The 20,245-nt window shown below is 62.0% G+C and overlaps 1 protein-coding gene across 1 annotated transcript in view; it reads left to right on the top strand.

The window, feature by feature from the left end:
• Positions 1-19,955, top strand: part of MYO7B (myosin VIIB) — a 95,563-nt gene extending 75,608 nt beyond the window's left edge. The window contains 19 exon segments of the mRNA XM_070423189.1: positions 1,966-2,043; positions 2,176-2,303; positions 4,997-5,123; positions 6,546-6,665; positions 7,500-7,673; positions 9,842-10,069; positions 10,931-11,098; positions 12,997-13,102; positions 13,482-13,608; positions 14,499-14,665; positions 15,440-15,621; positions 16,330-16,460; positions 16,741-16,898; positions 17,035-17,188; positions 17,552-17,707; positions 18,185-18,290; positions 18,872-18,985; positions 19,210-19,297; positions 19,794-19,955. Of these exon segments, the coding sequence (XP_070279290.1) occupies positions 1,966-2,043; positions 2,176-2,303; positions 4,997-5,123; positions 6,546-6,665; positions 7,500-7,673; positions 9,842-10,069; positions 10,931-11,098; positions 12,997-13,102; positions 13,482-13,608; positions 14,499-14,665; positions 15,440-15,621; positions 16,330-16,460; positions 16,741-16,898; positions 17,035-17,188; positions 17,552-17,707; positions 18,185-18,290; positions 18,872-18,985; positions 19,210-19,297; positions 19,794-19,954 (2,673 nt within the window). The 3' untranslated portion in view covers position 19,955.
• The last annotated feature ends 290 nt before the right edge of the window (positions 19,956-20,245 follow it).

Raw genomic sequence — 20,245 nt, forward strand, 5'->3', positions numbered from 1 at the left:
GTCATTGAGCGTCTGCCCCATGGTGGTCAGTGCACATCATAGCTAAAGGTCGGACAATTAGCATATTAGCCTTTTATATATATAGATTAACAGGTTATTTTTTTGTTGTTACTAATTCACTGTCATTTTTAACTAATTTCAGCAAACAGGCCATATGTTGGAAAAAACACTGCAGTAATTTCACCGACATAAGTAAATATTACATATCTACAGCTCTAGTCTACATATTTAAATCCAGAAGTCATTGCTCTTAAACAGTGTCAGGAATGACAAGCATGTGATCACACGGCATCATGCTCAGTAACCGGTTCTATTGTCTTGTGGCGTGACTTCAGCAGTTTTAACTCCTGTTGGCCCACATCCCCATGTGCGCTAAGCCACGCCCATCCCCCAGCCGTGTGCATTTGCATTTACTAGATCTATTCAGTATAAATTTAAAATGACAGTAAAACATACAGAAAACTTTTCTGTGAAATTAAACTTTTCATACATAATTATAATTACACAAATGTGTCTATATAAGTAAAAACAGGTAAACTAATTTGTCAACTTTTTAATGTATGATTTGGAAAACCTACTTTATTATGTAACAGACTTTCAACTTTGATGGACACACCCTCACTTGACTTAGCCCATTACATCGAGGTTTTACTGTATATATATGTGTGTGTGTGTGTGTGTGAATATATCTGTATGTGGATATATATATATATATATATATCTGTATATATGTATATATGTATATATATAGCTATCGATGATAGATATAGATGATATAGAGATAGAGATAGAGATAGAGATAGAGATAGAGATAGAGATATTTAAAGGAGAGAAAGAAACATTAATTGGTTGCCTCCCACACATGCCCCAATTGGGGATCGAACCTGCAATCTGGGTATGTGACCTGACCAAGAATCAAACCCAACACCGTTTGGTTTACAGGAGGATGCTCCGGCCACGGCTAACTGGCACCATAGTTTTAATTTTGACGTTGGCATGTTCATTGCTAGCATAGAAAAATATAATTTATCTGTGAATTGACTTTGTATCTTACAACATTGCTGAACTTGCTTATTTTTTTAAATATATTTTTTTATTGATTTCAGAGAGGAAGGGAGAGGGAGAGATAGAAACATCAATGATGGAGAGAATCACTGATCGGCTGCCTCCTGCACCTCTCCCCGCAGTGGGGATCGAGCCCACACCCCGGGCATGTGCCCTGATCGGGAATCAAACCGTGACTTCCAGGTTCATGGTTGACGCTCAACCACTGAGCTATACTGGCTGGCTGAACTTGCTTACTTTCTATAGATTTCTTGGAGTTTTCCATGTAGACAGGCATGTCATCTGCACCGAGGGACAGCTGGTGTGGCACATTCTATCTCTGTGGCAAACCCGCTTCCCCAGCCAGAAGCCGGTGCCCAGCCCCGGGAAGGGCTGACCCTGCCCAAGCCCAGTCCTCACCAGGCTCTGATTTTGGCAGCGACTTCTCAGGGCGCCATCGAGACCAGGCGTGGCCTTTGCCTGAGGAGAAAGCGCGTCCTCAGGGCCCCACAACCGAGATTCTTTTGCTGCCCTGGCAGGGCCCCCCCCTTGCCGTGGGCAGAGCATGTCCAATTCATTCGCCCAATTTTCACTGAGGATGAGCAGGGCCTGGGCCATCGGGCCTGGGCTCTGACCCAGCCCGCCGCAGAGGGCTCTACTGGTGACAGGTTCAAGCTCCGGAGTCGTCAAGGTCCTGACCCTCCTGGGGCTCAGGCCTGGTGTCCTCGCCAGGAGAGAGGATTTTGCTGAGCACATGAAGTGTTGCCAAACCCAGCGGAGATGAGGGACTGCATGGCACTTTGTAAACCAAGTAGGAAATGGCTGGAGAGAGACACTCGCCCACCCTAGGTGGCTGTCAGGCCAGGAGCTGCCTGAGGTGCTGCCCAGCTCACTTCACTCACAGACTCTCTCCCTGCGCAGACGCCCAGCCTCAGGGGCAGAAGGACCAAGGACATCTCCTCCATGAAGCTGAAGCGCTCCTCCCAGATCACGGGCCAGGTGCGCCCAGGGCCGGGCTCCCAGCTCTGCACCCACAGGGTCCCAGGCTCTGTTTCTCCAGCCCCTCGAGCCCCGGCCCCTCCCGCGCCAGGGGAGAGTGACAGCTGTCCCGATGCCCTCGTTGATTTCCAGGTGGCGAGCCAACTGAGTATTGGAGAGGAGGCATTTGAGTCTGAGGGCTCCCTCTCCGACCGGCCCATGTCCAACCTGGAGAAGGTGCACTTCATTGTGAGCCACGCCCTCCTGCAGCCCAGCCTCAGGTCAGTCCCACTCTCACCTCAGCCCCTTTCGGAACACTGACCCCTCACTGCCTCTCAGCCCATAGCCACAGCCTCCTCTCTGCTCACTACCTGCAAGGCACTCCCTGCTCCCTGCTCCCTGCCCTGCAGCCGGCACGCTGGGTCTCAGCACAGCAGACATGACACTGTCAAGGGCTCTTTACTTGCTCTGAGGAAGACCCCCTGGGAAAGCCTGAGGGACACTAACCAGGCCACTCTTCCAACGTAGCTGGTTCTATTGCTGGTTCTCTCATCTGACTCCTCGTTGGCCACGCCCCTCCAGGATGGCAGACAGTCCCAGCTGCATCCCAATGAGAGGCGCTGTGGGCCCCTCAGATAACCCTGCAGGCACTTTCATGCATTGCTGGCCTCCAGGTGGGGCTGACACACTCTCGGTGACCCCTGGAGACCCCACACCACTCCGTCCCCTAATGAACCACACCACAGCCTCTTGCTGCTGGCTCTTCTGGAGCAATGGGCTGCCCGCTCGTGTGGGGTCTCAACACCTGAAGCTCACCTCCTTCAGAGACATTCCCAGTGTTTGACGTGCTCTCTTCACCTTGGCCATCAGGGTAGCTTGTGCAGGCCTCACGGGGCAGGCAGACAGCCTCCATCTGCATTGGCAAGCTCCTGGGCCCCTCACGCCCGCTCATTTGGACGAGTGGAGACAGGCCAGAGATCTCTCTACTCCCACAAAGTCCCTTCCAGGAGCAGCCTGTTAAGTGTCTCATTTCGCTGATGCCGGCTGCGAGGGCAGAGGGCTGGGCTGGTGCGGCATCTGTTAGTAGATGCCAGAGGATGTGCCTCTTTAGAGCAGTGGTTCTCAACCTTCCTAACGCCGTGACCCTTTAATACAGCTCCTCATGTTGTGGTGACCCCCAACCATAAAATTATTTTCGTTGCTACTTCATAACTGTAATTTTGCTACTGTTATGAATCGTAATGTAAATATCTGATATGCAGGATGTATTTTCATTGTTACAAATTGAACATAATTAAAGCATAGTGATTAATCACAAAAACAATATGTAATTATATATGTGTTTTCCAATGGTCTTAGGCGACCCCTGTGAAAGGGTCGTTCGGCCCCCAAAGGTTGAGAACCGCTGCTTTAGAACGTTGCGTGTTGTCGTCTGTTTGTCTTTGGCTCTGAGGTCTTAGCCAAATTCTGAGACAAAGCACATGTTCTACCCACATCCAGTCACACGTGCCTGCTCGGAGCCAGGACCTGCACTGAGGCCTGGGGTGCAGAGATGACAGTGAATCTCTCTGTCCTCAAGGAGGGGACCCTTTCGTCGGGGAGCATGGGCGGCCCCGGAGACTGCAATAGCTGCTTATGCTAAGATAGGGGTCCACTGTGGGTGCCAAGCGTAGTGGTGATGCCTCCTAGGTGGGGCAGGGCTGTGGGAAGAAAGAGGGTGTTTCACCAGAGAGAAGGGAGGGTGAGCAGGGTCACAGAACTCGGAAACAGCCCACAGGTTGGGCACACCAAGTGGTTTATCACCGCTGGGAACGGAGTTCGAATTTAATCATAGAGGCAGTAGGGATAAGTTCTGAGGAAGAGAAGACCATGGCCATATTTGGCTTCCAGAAAGTTCTCCCTGGCAATGACATGGAGAGACGGGCTTGGGAGTAGTCCAGGAGAGGGCTGCGACAGAGGCAGAGAGAACTGGTGAGCGATGGCCCGGGGAGCAGCAGCTAAGAGGAGGGGACAGAGAGCACATCTGGGAGACAGATGGTAGGAGGTGGTGGCTGATGGGAGGAGACTGGGATGGCTCCCAGATTCCCAACTGGGCGAATGGCTGGCGGTGTTGCCTGTGGAGACCTGAGAAAGAGGTGAGCCACGGCTGAGTTTACTCGGTCACAAGAGTAGATGGGGCACATCTCTTCCCAACTCTGTGCTCAGTGGCATCAGGTTGGTAGCTTGAAATTGGCATTGATAGGAATATGTAGCCACAGCACTGGGCCAACGCATGAATCAGGGCTCCCCGGGAGAGCTGGTTGCTGCACACCAGCACCCGCTGAGTGCGGGGCCGATGCTGGCCTCGGGACCTGTGAGGTTGGAGGGGCTGGGGCACTGTAGTGAGGATGGAGCTCGATAAAGTGAGGCAGGATCAGGAGAGGCCCTCCCACAGGGGAGGCAGAGAAGCCTGTGAGGCTGTGGGAGCGGGCACTGGTCAGGAGCGAGGAGTGGGGGTTCTCCTGTGAGCCCCATCTCCTCTGCAGTGGGGGGCGGGCACCTGCCTCCAGGCAGGGGAGGATGTCAGGGCAGGAGGAGGTGAGAAGTAGCTGTGACGTTGGGGAAAGGAGAGGTCAGGTCAGGCAAAGGTCTGGGCGGCAGAGGCCAGCGCTGTGGCTGGAGACCCCGGGGCCCTCCCTGCCCCACCCGAAGGCCAGGGCATTGTGGGCAGAGTGGGTGAGGGAGGGGCAAAGCCTGAGGGGACGAGATGCCCGACAAGGAGGACGAGGCTACAGCCTTGATGAGCCAGGAAAGGGCTAACGTGAGTGGGCAGAGCCCCGTGCAGACGAGTCCAGGTCGGCCAGGGAGGCAGCGGGAGGCCAGGAGGCTGGAGGCCCCTTGGCCATGGCTGCACGTAGGGGCGCAGCAGGAGCTGTGCACCCCTCCCCTGCCCCTGCTGCTCCGAGCCAGCCTGCAGCCTGTGTCTGTCTTTCAGGGACGAGATTTACTGCCAGATCTGCAAGCAGCTGTCAGAGAACTTGAAAACCAGCAGCCTGGCCCGGGGCTGGATCCTGCTCAGCCTCTGTCTGGGCTGCTTCCCACCCTCTGAGAGGTTCATGAAGGTGGGCGGGACCAGGGCAGGGCTGGGTGGGGGTGGGTGGGACCAGGGCAGGGCTGGGTAGGGGGGTGGGGAGGGCGGGGCTGGGTGGGGGTGGGCAGGACAAGGGCAGGGCTGGGTGGGGGGGTGGGGAGGGCAGGGTATGTGAGAGGATGCGTTGGCCCTGGGCCATGGAGCATTCCAGAAATCCTGGGCTATGGCCCTGTTCTGCTTCTACTGGCCAGGATGGTCAGTGCCCATGCTTCTCGGCCTCAGCTTCCCCTTATGTAAGAGAGGGCACCAGACCTGGCTTTCCAGCCCCTGATCACGGCACCAGGATGGCTCCTCTGAGGAGACGATGAGAGGGTAGATGCCAAGAAGAGGGGCCAGGAGGAGTGGGTCCCTAGAACTGAAACCGGAGGAGGCCGGGCAGAGCAGGTCGAGGCCCTGGGCTCCGTGGCTTATGCCTTTGGTTCATCTCACAAACGTCATATGGAGGAAAGGCAGAGAGTCTACATCCCAGGCCCAGAGGCACCTTCCGCAACTGCCCCTGGCCTTTGTGGTGTCCAGTGTCGGTGCCGTCGCACAGGAGCCGCCTCGCTGTCTTGCGTGTCCCTTGGGGACGGCGGGAGGTGTGCTGCCCACCGTCTGCCCGGGCACTGGGGCCCCCAACACCAGGGAACTCCCGGCTGATCGCCTCACAATGTCTCTGAAAAGGTTTCAACACGTTTTACCAAACGTATTTTGGACATCAAGTCTCCTGTGGGTCTCACCGTCTCCGCACGTGCCTTTCCGTGCTCCCGCTTTCCCTAAGTGCCAGCTGCGAGGCCCCCGGCGGCTGCCTGGAGTGTGCAGCTTGTGGATGGACGCCGGGCCCACCTTCCGACTGCTTGTCACCATGAGCACCATGGCCGGTGCGGCTCGGCTGGCCGAGCGCATCCTGTGCACAGAGAGGCGCCGGTGCCACCCCTGGTCAGGGCACAGGCCTGGGCTGCAGGTCCCGTCCCCCATCGGGCACGTGCGGAAGGCAACTGATCTCTGTCTCTCTCTCACTCTCTCTCCCGCCCTCTCTCTAAGATGCCTTTAGGAGAGGTCTGAATCATTGGGCCAAGAGTGTACACATTTTAAAATTATGTACTGTTTAAAACATTGACAAATTGATCCTAAGAAGTGTCCAATTCATCCTCCTTCTCGTGTTATATAAGAACGCGCTTTGTCAACGCTGAGTATTATCATTTTAAAATTCACAATTTTCCCAGCTTTATTGGGACGTCACTGGCGTGACCCCAGGAGTCCAGGGTGCACAGAGAGTGCTTGCACGTCGGGGGCATCGCAGTGGTCGCACGGCCAGGCCCACACCCTCGCCGCACGGCGGGAATGACTGCGGCGCTGGAACCCATCTCGGGAAGTAGTCAGTGACCTGGCCCTGTCCCTTCCTCGCCCGCAGTATCTGCTGAACTTCATCGGCGAAGGGCCAGCCGGCTACGGGCCCTTCTGTGCCGAGCGCCTGAGACGCACCTACGCCAACGGGGTTCGAACGGAGCCCCCCACTTGGCTGGAGCTGCAGGTAGGGGCCTGCTGGAGTGGGAGATGGTCAGGGTGGTGTCAGCCCCTGCGGCTCTTCTAGCCCAGGTTTGGGGTGCCTTCTTCGGTCCTGCCAGCAGGAAGCATGTTCTCAGGCTCTTCCACCCACTTGGGGAGCTTCTGAGCCGCAGCCCCTGGGAGCCTCCCAGCGAGGCCCAGCCTGGGCCCTGCTGGTTGGCGCCGACGTGGGGATGCTCTGGGTGCTTTCCTAACGGGGGCGGCGCTCGCTGTCATCCTTGGGGGTGTGGGCCGCACCGTGAGTGCCCCGTGCTCTCAGGAGAGTCCTGCAGACCTGGGCGGGTGAGGGCATCTCGGGGACCCTGGAAGCCCTCACACCCCGTGTCCGGTGGCGCCTGTACTGGGGTCCCCTCTGCCCCGCTCCTTCCCATGTTTGTCCTGCCACCCAAGTTTCTTATCGACCTCCTCGGCCCGAGCCCTGGGCTGCACGTGCCCTTGTGGCCGCTGTCTGGGTGCTCACGCAGAGGAAACTATGGTTCCCAGGTGTCAGAATGTTCCAGAGTCCAGGACGGGGCACCTGCCACGGGCGCTTCTGAGCCTCCGATTCTCAGCCACTCGGGTCCCAGAGCTCAGGGTTCCCATGGGGGGGAGGGGGGAGGGGTGGCGCGCTGCCTGCTGGCTGCACCCCGCGGACAGCAATGGGCAGCCTGGTCTTGCCCCACCGCGACCATCGACCATCGGGCCGCAGCCACCTCTGCTGGCCAGAGCTCTGGGGCGAGAAGGGAGCGGGCCAGGGCGCAGGAGCTCCGCAGGCAGCAGCGCGGCCCTGGAGCCCAGGGGCTGCCTCGCCTTCCCCCAGGCTGTCAAGTCCAAGAAGCACATCCCGGTGCACGTCGTCCTGGCGACGGGGCAGAGCCTGACCGTCACAGTGGACTCGGCCTCGACCTCGAAGGAAGTCTGCCTGCACATCGCCCGCCAGCAGGGCCTCCGTGACCACCTGGGCTTTTCCCTCCAGGTCGCCGTGTACGACAAGGTACTGGGCAGCCCCTCCATCCTCCACCCGCCTCCCAGGCCAGCTCAGCCCATGAGCCACACAGCCCGGCCACTGCTCTTCCTCCCAGTGGCCAAGACAGAGGTACACACACTTACACACTCACACATTCACAGATATGCAGTCAGTCACACATGCACACACACACATGCACACGCACACACACATTCTTATACTCACACCCAAATGCACATACACTCTTATATGCACACACTCACACACATACACTTATATACTCACACATACACACTTATACACACATACGCACACAGAAACACTCACATGCACACATTCTTTCATACACTTACACATATCCACTCACAGATATACACATACACCCACTCTGTCATGCACACTCACTCTTACACACAGTGCACACTCTCTCGCACACATGCAAGCACACACACTAACACACATGAATGCACACTCACACACATGCATGCACACACTCCCTCACGCACACATACAAGCATACTCGTTCACACACATGCATGCACAGTCTCACCCACATGCGCACTCACTTGCACACACATGCATACACACTCTCACACATGCACACTCATTTGTACACACATGCATGCACAGACTCACACACACATACATACTCTCTCACACACACATACACACTTTCTCACACACACTCTAACACACATTCTTATACAAATACTAATATATACACATAAATACTCTCTCACATACACACATACATACTCTCTCACACATATACATGCATGCACACTCACACACATATACACTCACACACATGCATGCACAAACTCTCACACATACACATACACACACACAAACTCTCTCTCACACACACATGCACACTCTCTCACACACACACATATATACACTATCTCTCACACATGCATACACATTCTCTCATATGCACCATGCACACTCTCTCACACACACATGCATGCACACTCTCTCACACACACATGCATGCACACTCACTCACACACATGCATGCACACTCTCACTCACATATACACTTTCACACACACAGGCATGCACACACTCTCTCACACACACATATATACTCTCACACACATATACTCTCACACACATGCACCATGTCACTCACACACACACATGCATACACTCTCACACACACACGTACACACTCTCACACACATGCACACTCACACACATACATGCACACACAGATGCACTCACACACACTCTCACACACATCCACACACATGCACATTCACACATACACTCTCTCACACACATGCATGCACACTTTCTCACATGCACCATGCACACTCTCTCACATACATATGCATGCACTCTCACAAACATGTACACTCACACACATACATATACACTCTCTCACACACATGCATACACACTCTCTCACACACATGCACACTCACACACACATACATATACTCTCACACACATGCATGCACACTCTCACACACATACACACTCTCGCACACACATGCACACTCTCACACACATGCACACTCTCACTCACACACATGCATGCACACGCACTCACACACACGTATATACTCTCTTACACACGCATATACACTCTCTCACACATGCACAATGCACACTCACACACATACATGCATGCACACATTCTCTCACACACACATGCCTACACATACTCACTCACTCACAAAGATGCTTCATCGCCAGGCACCCATCCTCCTGCCCATACCCCCTGCTCCACCCGGGGCGGCCCATGGCAGCCCTCGGCCCAGTGCCCCCCGCACGTCTTGCCAGCCCTCACCTGAGCGGCCCCACATAACCAACCCCAGGCACCCACACGTCCCACCCACCCTCACTGTGGGGACAACGCCCATGCAGCAGTTACACTCTTATATGCACACACTCACACACACGGCCAGTCCCACCGGACCCACATCCTCAACCACCCAAATGCCCAGTCTTGGCCTCCCTCATGCCAACCAGCGAGTTCAGGGCACCACCCTTGTCATGGCAGCGGCGGGGGCGGCACCAGCCCTGCCTCCCCTGGGGGCCAGTGGGAGGAGTAAGGGAGTGACAGGCGAGCCAGATCCGGTGTGGAGGGTCCCCAGGGTCCCCTGGAGCCCACAGTGGGTGGCTGAGAGCAGGCATCCCCTGGTGCCTGTGCACAGCGCCCTGACCCCATGCCCGTCTGGCCTCAGTTCTGGTCCCTGGGTAGTGGGCGCGACCATGTGATGGACGCCATTGGCCAGTGCGAGCAGCTGGCGCGGGAGAGGGGTGAGAGCGAGCGCCAGTCGCCCTGGCGCCTCTACTTCCGGAAGGAGTTCTTCAGCCCCTGGCACGACCCCCAGGAGGATGCCGTCAGCACCGAGCTCATCTACCGCCAAGTCCTCCACGGGGTCTGGTCCGGCGAGTACAGCTTTGAGAGGGTGAGGGGCTCCCCCAGGGCTGGGGCTGGCAGTCCCCGGGGCTGCTGGCGGCCTGGCTTCAGGGCGCTCCCGCCAGCCTCCATGTCCTCTTCCCTCGCACCAGGGTGTGCTGGCGCCTCTTCCCAGCAGCTGGCAGGGAAGCCCCCATCAGCCCAGGCCTCGCTCAGGGCAGCTGTTGGTGGGGTGGCAGGGCCGGCTTCGAGGTCATGGCTTGGTCTCGGCCCTGGTTGAGAGCCCCGTGCCTCCTCGAGCAGCATGGCCTGGGCTCTCAGGCCCTCGTCCAGGAGAGCAGAGGTGGCCCGAGCTTCGTAGGCCCGGAGCATCGAGGGAAGGAGGGTGCGCTGGAGGGCGGAGGGACGGAGCCCCTGTGCGGTCACCCCTCCAGCCGTCAGGGAGGATGGTGCAGTGGGCAGGGAGCCAGGGCTGGCCAGGCCCTGAGGGCAACAGCTGCAGGAGAGCAGGGTGACTAGCCCCCAAGGGCACTGGAGACAGGACTGAGTCTGGGTCTCGCAGACCCACCCCCTAAGTGCTTGCAGAAGCCCCTCAGGGTGGCCCTGGCCACCTGTGACCCGGGAGGCCTGGGTGAGACAGGGTACAGGCCTGGCCCGCATGCACCCCCGCAGTGATGTCAGGGTTCCGCCCAGGCCTCCACCCTCGGGGCTCCCTGAGGGCTGGAGAGGAGCCCCCTAGCCCTCGAGGGCACAGGGTGAATGCACCGCTGGGTGGGAAAGGGCAAGTTCTGTCCAGAGGAGGGTCAGGCCTGGCAGCTGCTCCTGCTCCAGGTCGGCCTGAGTGCTGGCCATCGCTGCTGGGGGTTGGGGTTACAGCTTGCCCCTCACCGGCACGTCTGTCTGGCTGCAGGAGGAAGAGCTGGTGGAGCTGCTGGCCCGGCACTGCTACGTGCAGCTCGGCGCCTCCGTGGGGAGGGAGGCCGTGCAGGGACTGCTGCCCAGTTGCGTGCCCCCCAAGCTGTACCGGACCAAGCCCCCGGAGCAGTGGGCTGGCCTCGTCACCGCCGCCCTTGCCCAGGTCAGCCTGCGGGCCTGGCTCTCCCTTGGGGGTGGGGCTGGGGGAGGCCCACCCTCTGGGCACAGGAACTTGAACTTGAAGCTCTGGGCACAGCTCTGGGGCCTCAGGTCTACCCAGGCCCTTTCCGTCAGCGCTGGTCAAAGGCCCAGCCCACGCGCCGCCTCCTTTTGAGTTGGCAGCGTGGGTCTGGATGGCTCATCCCACTGGTCTCGACCACAGCGTCTGTCAGGGCCCGGCCTTCGGGCACAGAAGGGCCCCGCCCGGCTCTGCCCTGGCCCAGTCTTTCCGGCTCCCTGGGCCCTGGGTGCTTGGGGCCTGCATTAATCCTCCCACCCCCACCCTCCCTGGCACATGGGCCGACAGCCTGACACAGGGAGGGAGGCCCGCCCCACCCAGGGGCTCCCATGGCCGGAGCCACCCAAGTTCAGAGAAGGGCATTGCAGATGACACCGTCTCGTGCTGCCCTCGAAGGCAGCCTGAGGTGGGTGGTGGCAGGGCCCTGGGTGCCTCTGGTTTGGGAAATGCTATTGCTCTGTCCTGCCCATGGGGGGCAGTGGAAGGCGCTGGCGAGTCCTGCAGCAGGAGGCCTGGCTGTGGGCTGTGCCAGGCACGCGCATTCCTCAGACAGGCATTGGGGGCAGGGCCCTCCTGGGTGTGGATGCTGCTCCTTGGCCTGAGTGGATGCGTCTGCGAGAGGCGTGGGCTCTTCCGGGCTCAGGGAGAGGGCGGGGCCAAAGGCCACGGAACCTCAGGGACCATGAGTAAGTAGTGGATTCGAAACTTAGGAAGGGAAGTTAGGGGGAGGGTACAGAATTGGGAAATTTCCCCTCACCCCTTTTTTCCAAAGTGAATGTAGTGTCACCGATTTTTTTTCATTAAACACTTAAAGAGTACATTACCCAATAAATCAGAAAATACAGACAAGTAGGAGAGAAAAGTGAAACCATCATGAGGTGATCATGCTTAACATTGTGATACACATCCCATCCTCCCAGACTCCTTTATCGACATGCACAACTGAGATGTGAATATGATGAGCGAGAAATACGCCTTTTAAAATAGAAAGCTCATATTCTATGACATCTCCACCTGCCTCCTCGCCTGGCCGCGCAGCCTGTCCCGGGACTTCAGGTTCATTCCAGTGGCCGCATGGCGTGCACTAATGCCTTATAACTCACTTTTCTGATGCCTATTGGTGAGTGTTAAGGTCATTTCCCATTTTTCACTGTTAAACACGAGGGAACCACTTTGCAGATACAACCTCCACTCACTCGGTTTCCTCATCAGGTTAAATCCTGGAAGAGGGGCCGCGAGTGTCGCTCTGCGCGTGTGGCCGTGGCCATGCCCTCCGCCGTGGGCGCCCCTCATGGTCCCAACGTGTGTGACCACTTTTTAAAGCAGGAACAAGGGAAATATTTTATTCAACAAACAGTAAAGAGAGTGCTCAGTGCGCACACAGAGCAGTGGAGACGGAGGAAAGGGGAGGGTGGGGGACAGCAGGAGAGAGCGGGAGGGGCTGAGGGGGAGACCCCTGAAGTTGCTCCCCAAACATGCGGAAGGAGAAAGACAGGCACCGAGGACAGGGGGACTCCAAGACAGGCCCTGCCCAGAGCCAGGTCCCACCTCGAGGCACCCGTTGGCCAGAGCGCAGCGCGCAGCCAGGAGCCCCCGGACACTGCAGGGCCCTCGGCCTTCCCAGAGGCAGCCGTCCATTGGTCTGTCCGATGCTAAAGAGGAGGAAAGCCTGCCTCCTTTTTCCAAACCAGCCGTGGAGGGTCCTCCCCAGGGCGGTGAACGGAGGCTGCCTCCGCCCCAGCCTCCCCACCGAGCGCGTGTTTGCTGAGGGGGTGCCGGGTGAGGGAGCCTAGGGTGATGGTGCTGACTCCGTGTCTGAGCAGGTGCCGCACACCCAGAAGCAGGCGGTGCAGGAGCAGGTGGTGGGCGCCGCCCGCCTGCAGTGGCCGCTGCTCTTTTCCAGACTCTTCGAAGTCACCACCTTCTCAGGTGCGGGCAGGTGACGGCAGGGCACGGGCGGGGGTGTGGGCCGGGTGCGGGCAGGTGACGGCGGGGGTGCAGGCAGGTGACGGTGGGGTGCAGGCGGGGTGCAGGCGGGGTACGGGCGGGGTGCGGGCAGGTGACGGCAGGGTGCGGGCAGGGTGCGGGTGGGGTGCGGGCAGGTGACGGTGGGGTGCAGGCGGGGTGCAGGCGGGGTACGGGCGGGGTGCGGGCAGGTGACGGCAGGGTGCGGGCGGGGTGCGGGTGGGGTGCGGGCAGGTGACGGCAGGGTGCGGGCGGGGTGCGGGTGGGGTGCGGGCAGGTGACGGCGGGGTGCAGGCGGGGATGCCGCTCAGGGCCAGTGAGCTTCACACCCGTCTCCGGCCAGGTCCCCGGCTGCCCAGGACTCAGCTGGTCTTGGCTGTGAACTGGAAGGGGCTGTTCTTCCTGGACCAGCGGGAGCGGCCGCTCCTGGAGCTCTCCTTCCCGGAGATCATGAGTCTGGTCACCAACAGGTGGGTGCCAGGGCTGCTTAGGCCCGCTCCTCGGAGTTCGGGCCTTGGGGCTTGGGGAGAGGCCGCGGGAGGGAGGCGCTGCCCCGGGGAGCTGGCCGAGTGCGGGTGCAGGTGCGGTGCAGACTGCCGTGTACAGAGAGAGAGCGCCGACCGCTGAGCAGCCCTCAGCCGCTCCTCACCCCCGTCCTCCTGGGAAGGGCAGGCCACCATGCACCTTGGGGTGCGTTCCTTACAGGCGCGTCACGCGGAAGGTGCAGGCCATCTGGACGAGCAGTCGAGGGAGGGGGCTGGGTGCGGGCCAGGTCACAGAGCAACACTAGGGCAGCCTTGCAGGCCAGCTGGGCCTCAGCCCCCGCCCCGCTCTCCAGGGCTCTTGTCTCCTGAGAAGGCCTCCGCCTCTGGGGACGGCCGGCCTGGGCCTGCAGAGCCCCTCATGGAAGCTCCCAGGGGGGCGTAGCTATCGTCATTGTTACAGTGGCTACAGGGCATACACTGACCACCATTTCCTGAGGCTGACCACGCTGGGCACATCCCCCTGTGCTAGGTCCTCACGGCACTGCCGGCCTGCACACGAGTAAACAGGCATGTGGCTCGCAGCTCCCGCTGGGCTCCTGCAGTGCCCTGGGCATCTGCACACTGGCTGCCTCGTGACCTGCCCAGAGCTGAGCCCTCATGCCAGGGGTTGAAACCACCGCTGCCTCTGGGGCCCTAGGGGCCCTGAGCTCTCACCGTCATTTGTCCACCACACAGAGGTGCCGGGGTTGGGCCAGCCCTGGCCCTGCCAGTGGCCCCGGACAAACCCTTCTGTGTCCTCATCTGTGACTCGGGGTGCTGCGGGGCTGGGTGGGGAGGGCAGAGGAGGCCTCTGGTCACAGGGTCCTCACCCTCAGGGAGGCCCGGGGCGGGCAGAGGCTGCTGCTGTCCACGCTGCACGAGGAGGAGTACGAGTTCGTGTCGCCCAGCAGCGTGGCCATCGCCGAGCTGGTGGCCGTGTTCCTGGAGGGCCTGAAGGAGCGGTCCGTGTTCGCCATGGCCCTGGAGGACCAGAAGGCCACAGGTGCCTGGGCGAGGTGCGGGTGGGGGCAGCCCTGCGGCATGGGGCGGGCGCAGGGACTGGAGCGGAGAGGAGAGAGGACCACGAGACCCTGAGGGGTAGCTTCGGGCAAAGCCCTGCCTTCCCCAGAATGAGGGGTTCACGGTGACTGCGCCCTCCGAGGCACCTGGCAGGGCTGCTCCCCGCAGAGAACACGGCCATTAGCCTGAGCTCCAGCACCGCCCAGCGGGCTGCTGGCCCATTCCACAGACGGAGCCAGAGGCCAGCGGCCAGCGGCCAGAGCAGGGAGGCAGCTTGTGCAGGGTCAGCCGTAGGATGGGGATCCGTGCAGCTCCTGGGAGAGCAGAGGGGCTGTGGCTGCCCGGCCCGGAGGCGGGGCTCGCTGGGAGGGGAGGGGAGAACCTGCCCCCAATCGTCCCCCCACCCCCAGGGAAGGGGACTGCTCTCTCACGCTACAGATGAGGGTCACACAGCATCTGGGCTGGCATGGTGATGCCAGCGGGCCTCCCCCCTTGTCCACGCGCCCCTTGCCTTGCAGGCCACGGCTCCAGGTCAGGCCTCTGAGCAGGTCTCCCAGTGGGCCGTGGTCAGAGCCCCCAGCCCTGCCCGCCTGTCGGGCCCTCCAAGGCCCAGGGTCCGGGAGTCCCACCACCGTTCCGTCAGAGCGGCCTTGGCTCTCAGCTCTGCCGCAGCTTCCTCACCTCAGCAAAGCCAGAGCCGCCTCCACAGAGCCATGGGTCAGCGGGGCTTTCTCCTCTGTGTGTGACCGAAGCGCAGGCGACGCCGCCCTCCTGCCCTTCAAGAAGGGGGATTTGCTGATCCTGACCAAGAGCCAGGGGCCGCTGGCAGCTGAGGACTGGGTCCCGGGCCAGAACGACAGGACTGGCAGGACGGGGCTGGTGCTCGCCGCCTGCCTCTACGCCATCCCGACGCTCACCAAGCCCTCGGCACAGCTGCTGGTAACCTGTCTAATGCGCACCGCCCAGCGGGTCCTAGCTCGGGGCCTGCCTCCCCGCACAGCGGCAGGGCCGCCGGGCACCGGGTCAGCTCTGCAGCCCGCCGTCCCTCTGGGCGACCGTGAGGCTGGCCGCGTCTGCGCCATGCCCGGGACAGTGCTTGGCACTCACCGGAGGCTCCATGAGTGGGCACCCTCCCACCCCTCCCCCATGGGTGTGTCAGCGAACCCATCCCCGCCCCAGCCCCAGCCCCAGCCCCAGCCTCATTGAAACCCCGACCCCAGGGGCCTGAGTCTCCCTGCCCTCAGAGCCCCTCCACCCCCACGCCCTGAGCCAGCCCCCGGGAGGCAGGACCCGTAGGCACCCACGCCCGTGCCTGCAATACCAGGCTGAGCACACAGGGGCCCCGCCCCAGGAGCACTGGGCAAATGACCGGTTGATGGCGAGTATAAAGCGCCGGGCGCCCCGGCTGTGGCCTCTTGGCTGTGGCTGGGGAGTGAGGGCAGGCGGCAGGAGAGAGGCCCCAGGAGAGGCGCCCTCCTGAGGGAGGTGGCGGCGGGAGGGTGTCCTGGTCCCCGCCACACAGTGGTGCCAGCAGCTCCGTGGCCCACCCTCCCAAGGCCCGGAGACAGCAGGTCAGGCGGAGCCCAGGGCGGGTCTTGTGGGCGCGGCTCCGAGGCACCCACGCCTGTGCGCCTGTGCCCCCCGCAGAGCTTGCTGGCGATGTCACCAGAGAAGCGGAAGCTGGCAGCCCAGGCCAGGCCGCCTGCAGAAGCCGCACCTGAGGAGCCGGCGCCCGAGAAGCTGCACACCCTGGAGGAGTTCTCCTCCTCGTTTTTCAGGTGCCACCCCCCGCCACCAGGGCTCCCTGAGACCGCGGGGGCCACAGAGGCAGGGGTGTCCCTGGTCTCCCAGGCTGGGAGGCGGCCCTCGGAGCTCCTACCACCGCCTGGGGCAGAGTGCTGTGGGCATCCCCGTGGGACCCCACTGGGGCGGGGCTCCCCCCTCCCCCCCTCCCCCCCCCCCCCCCCCCCCCCCCCGCGCCAGGCAGCAGGCAGGAGGGGCGGCCCAGGGAGCAAGGCGAGGAGGGGAGGAAGGCCTCACGCCGCTCTGTCCTGCCAGGGCCCCGGAGAAGGAGACGGTCAGCAGAGCCATGGCCCCCCTGGCCCGGGCCCGGGGCCACCTGTGGGCTCACAGCCCAGAGCCCCTGCGGCAGCCTCTGCTCCGGCGCACCCATGCCACCGCGGAGCTGCGGGACGCCGCGTGCCAGATCTTCATCGATATCCTTCCCCGGCACCACCCCGCTGCGCGGGCCCCCCAGGGGCTGGGTCACACAGGGCGGGGCGGCCTGCAGCCCCGTGGGGCGGGCTCGGGCAGGGTGCCCACCAGCCAGCCTATTCTCCCTGACAGCCACACGCATCCTCAGGTACATGGGCGACTACCCGTCCAGGCAGGCCTGGGCCTCGCTGGAGCTCACCGACCAGATCTTCGCGGGGGCCCTCCAGGAGGCCGCTCTGCAGGACGAGGTCTACTGTCAGATCCTGAAGCAGCTGACGCACAATACCAAGAGGTCTGCGGCCGGGCCATGCCAGGCCCTCCGTCCTCACCCGCTCCCAAAGGCTGTGCCCGCTGTTCAGAGGGGGAGGGGGCAGCTCACAGCGGCCACACGCCCTGCCAGGCACTCCAAGCAGCCACGGCTGGGCTGGCACCCTGGTCTGTCCTGCAGACTTCCTGGGGTGGTCATAGCAAGGGGCCTCGGCCCTGCCGGATGCCACCCTGGGCCTCTAACCCTCAGCACGCTCCTCCACAAAATGGGCACAGTAGCACCTCTGCCAGCGCCTGGGTGTGAAGGCCTTCTTGGCATAGGGCAGCGGGGCCATGGGAGCCGGCAGCTGGTCCCGGAGGGTGCAGACTGAGGGCTCTGTGGCCACAGGTACAGCGAGGAGCGGGGCTGGCAGCTGCTGTGGCTCTGCACCGGCCTCTTCCCGCCCGGCAAGGCCCTGCTGCCCCACGTGCAGAAGTTCCTGGACACCAGAAGGGCGCGGCTCCTGGCCCCGGACTGCAGCCGCCGCGTCCAGCGGGCCCTGAGGTACGCCTGCCAGCGCCCAGGCAGCCCGGAGTCCAGCGGTGCAGATGTGGGTGTCGGCGGGAGGCGGGCCCCAGCCCCCAGCTACTGGGGAGGAAGGGGGAGGCCGCGGGCAGACTCAGTCCTGGCCACGGGCTCCCTGCCCCCACAGCTGCCTGTCCAGGGCATGGAGGGCACTGCCCAGAGGCCTGGGGTGACCTGGATACCCAAGCCACCACCTTCCTGCCCGGGTCAGAGGCCACCCCTGCCGCCCCCACCCAGAGCAGTCCCACTGGGAGATTAGGGAGAGGCTGGCCAGGCGAGCAGCCGTGACCATGAGCCGTGACCACGGTGCCCTCAGAGCGGCCCGCGGGAGGCCCTGGCCCCCAGGTCCCTCTGGGCAGGGTCGCTGGGCACGTCTTGTCTGTGCTGGGAGGGCTGAGTAGGTAGTTGGCTGGGCAGGGTGAGAGGACGCCGTGCAGTATGCCCCTCCTGCTCTAGGGTGGGCCCCCGGAAGCAGCCCCCCCACCAGGTGGAGGTGGAGGCAGCCGAGCAGAACGTCTCCCGCATCTGCCACAAGGTCTTCCTCCCCAACCACACCAGCCAGGTGAGCCCGCCCAGAGCAGCGGCCTTGGTCACCCGAGGAGTGGTGACCCCCAGAAGCTGTCCGCCCCACGGCACTGGCACCCTGCCACCACGGACAGTGCTGCACCCTGAGTGCTCTGGGCCCGTGCAGGGAGGCGCCCCCTGGAGGGGCTGCTAGTGAGTGCGAAGCCGGCCTCCCAGAGGCGCGGGAGGCAAGAGAGAGGGCAGGCGAGGCCGGGGCTGGGCTTGCAGTCCTGAGGCGGGCAGAGGCCCCTACGGAAAGGCCCACAGTCTGGCTGCTGGGCTCTCAAGGCGAGTTCAAAGGCTGCAGACAGCAGACTGTGCGCTAAACCACCTGCCATCTCCCCGTTTGCAGAAGGAAGGCTTGCCCTTCTCAGGCCAGGGTATGTCCAGCCCATGTTAGGGAGGAGCAGCGGCGCCCTGGAAGCTGAGCCTGTCCCAGGGAGGAGCAGCAGGAGGGGCCCTGGGAGCTGAGCCTGTCCCAGGGAGGAGCAGCAGGGCCCTGGGAGCTGAGCCTGTCCCAGGGAGGAGCAGCAGGGCCCTGGGAGCTGAGCCTGTGCTGAGACGCCACCTCTGCCCCAGATGCTGGAGGTGGGCGCCCACACCCGGGTGCGGGATGTGTGTTCGGGCGTGGCCAGCAGGCTGCAGCTGGCCTCCTGGGAGGGCTGCAGTCTCTTCATCAAGATTGCAGACAAGGTACTGCTGGCAGCTGCCCGGAGGGAGGAGGAGGATATGGGCAAGGGAGGCAGCCCCACTGTGCTGGCCGGTGGCCCCCGCCCCCCCCCCCCCCCCGCATCTGAAGGGCTATGAGGTCTGTGGGGGTGGACTCACAGAGCCCGCCGTGGCCGTGCCCCCAGGAGGGGCCTCCCAGCAAGCCCCTTCCCTGTGAAGTGCACCCCTTTGCCTCCTCCCCCACCCAGGTCATCAGCCAGAAGGAGGGAGACTTCTTCTTCGACTCTCTGCGGCAGGTGTCTGACTGGGTGAAGAAAAGCAAGCCCCAGAAGGAAGGTGGGTCTGCGGGCAGGCGGGCTGCTCTGGGAGGAAGGGCAGGAGGCCTGTCCGCCCATGGCCAGGTCGGAAGGCTCCCCCGGCACCTCCGGCCTGTCCATGCCCGTCCATGTATCCCCCCTTATGACCTTCACGTCATGGGGCTGGCCAGGCCGGGGGTGGGGGGTGGTTAGGGCCCTGCCCTGGGAGCTCCGCGGCCCAGGACAGACGAAGGGTGCGGGCGTGGGGGTTGGACAGGGGCCTGACCACACAGGGAGGCCCAGGAACCTTTCTGGAGAGGGTGGCTTCTCGCTGGTCTGGGAGGAGGAGGCGCGGGGGCCGGGGCAGGAGGGGGGCCTTTCAAGCAGAGGAGGCGGCAGGAGCAAACCCCGTGCGACACGGCATGGGGTGTCCGGGAGAGCGAGCTGGGCAGGGGTGGGCGGCCGTGGGAGGGTGGGCATGGCGCAGAGCCTGGCGAGCGGGAGTGGCTCCGGTGCTCACTGCTGCCCCTGCCCAGGGGCCCCGCTGACACTCCCCTACCAGGTGTACTTCATGCGCAAACTGTGGCTCAGCGTGGCCCCTGGGAAGGACGTGAATGCAGACACCGTGCTCCACTACCACCAGGTGCCCGGCAGGCTCCCCGGGGGGCACCCTCACTCCCACCCACACCCACTCTGAAGGGAGGAAGGCCCGTGAGGTCCCGTGATGGCCAGGCCACCCCTTGAGCCTGTGGGGACAGCAACTGTGCCAGCACCCACAGCACCGCTGGGGGCACGCAGCCCGAGGGCACTGGCCCTTGTCCTGAGGGCCGACTGTGCAGGAGGGCCACTGTGTCCACCGCGGGATGGCAGGTCTCTGCCCGCCTGGTCGGGCTCGCTGCCCCTGCAGGAACCCGAGCCCAAGGACCTTAGCTTCCTGCTGCTCCGTCCTGGTGGGGGTGGGCTGAGCCCCTGCCGCAGGAGGGCGGCA

Source organism: Myotis yumanensis, unplaced genomic scaffold (assembly GCF_028538775.1).
Source record: "Myotis yumanensis isolate MYYU_CA2020_CCGP unplaced genomic scaffold, mMyoYum1.0.hap1 SCAF_8, whole genome shotgun sequence".
Taxonomy (NCBI): domain Eukaryota; kingdom Metazoa; phylum Chordata; class Mammalia; order Chiroptera; family Vespertilionidae; genus Myotis; species Myotis yumanensis.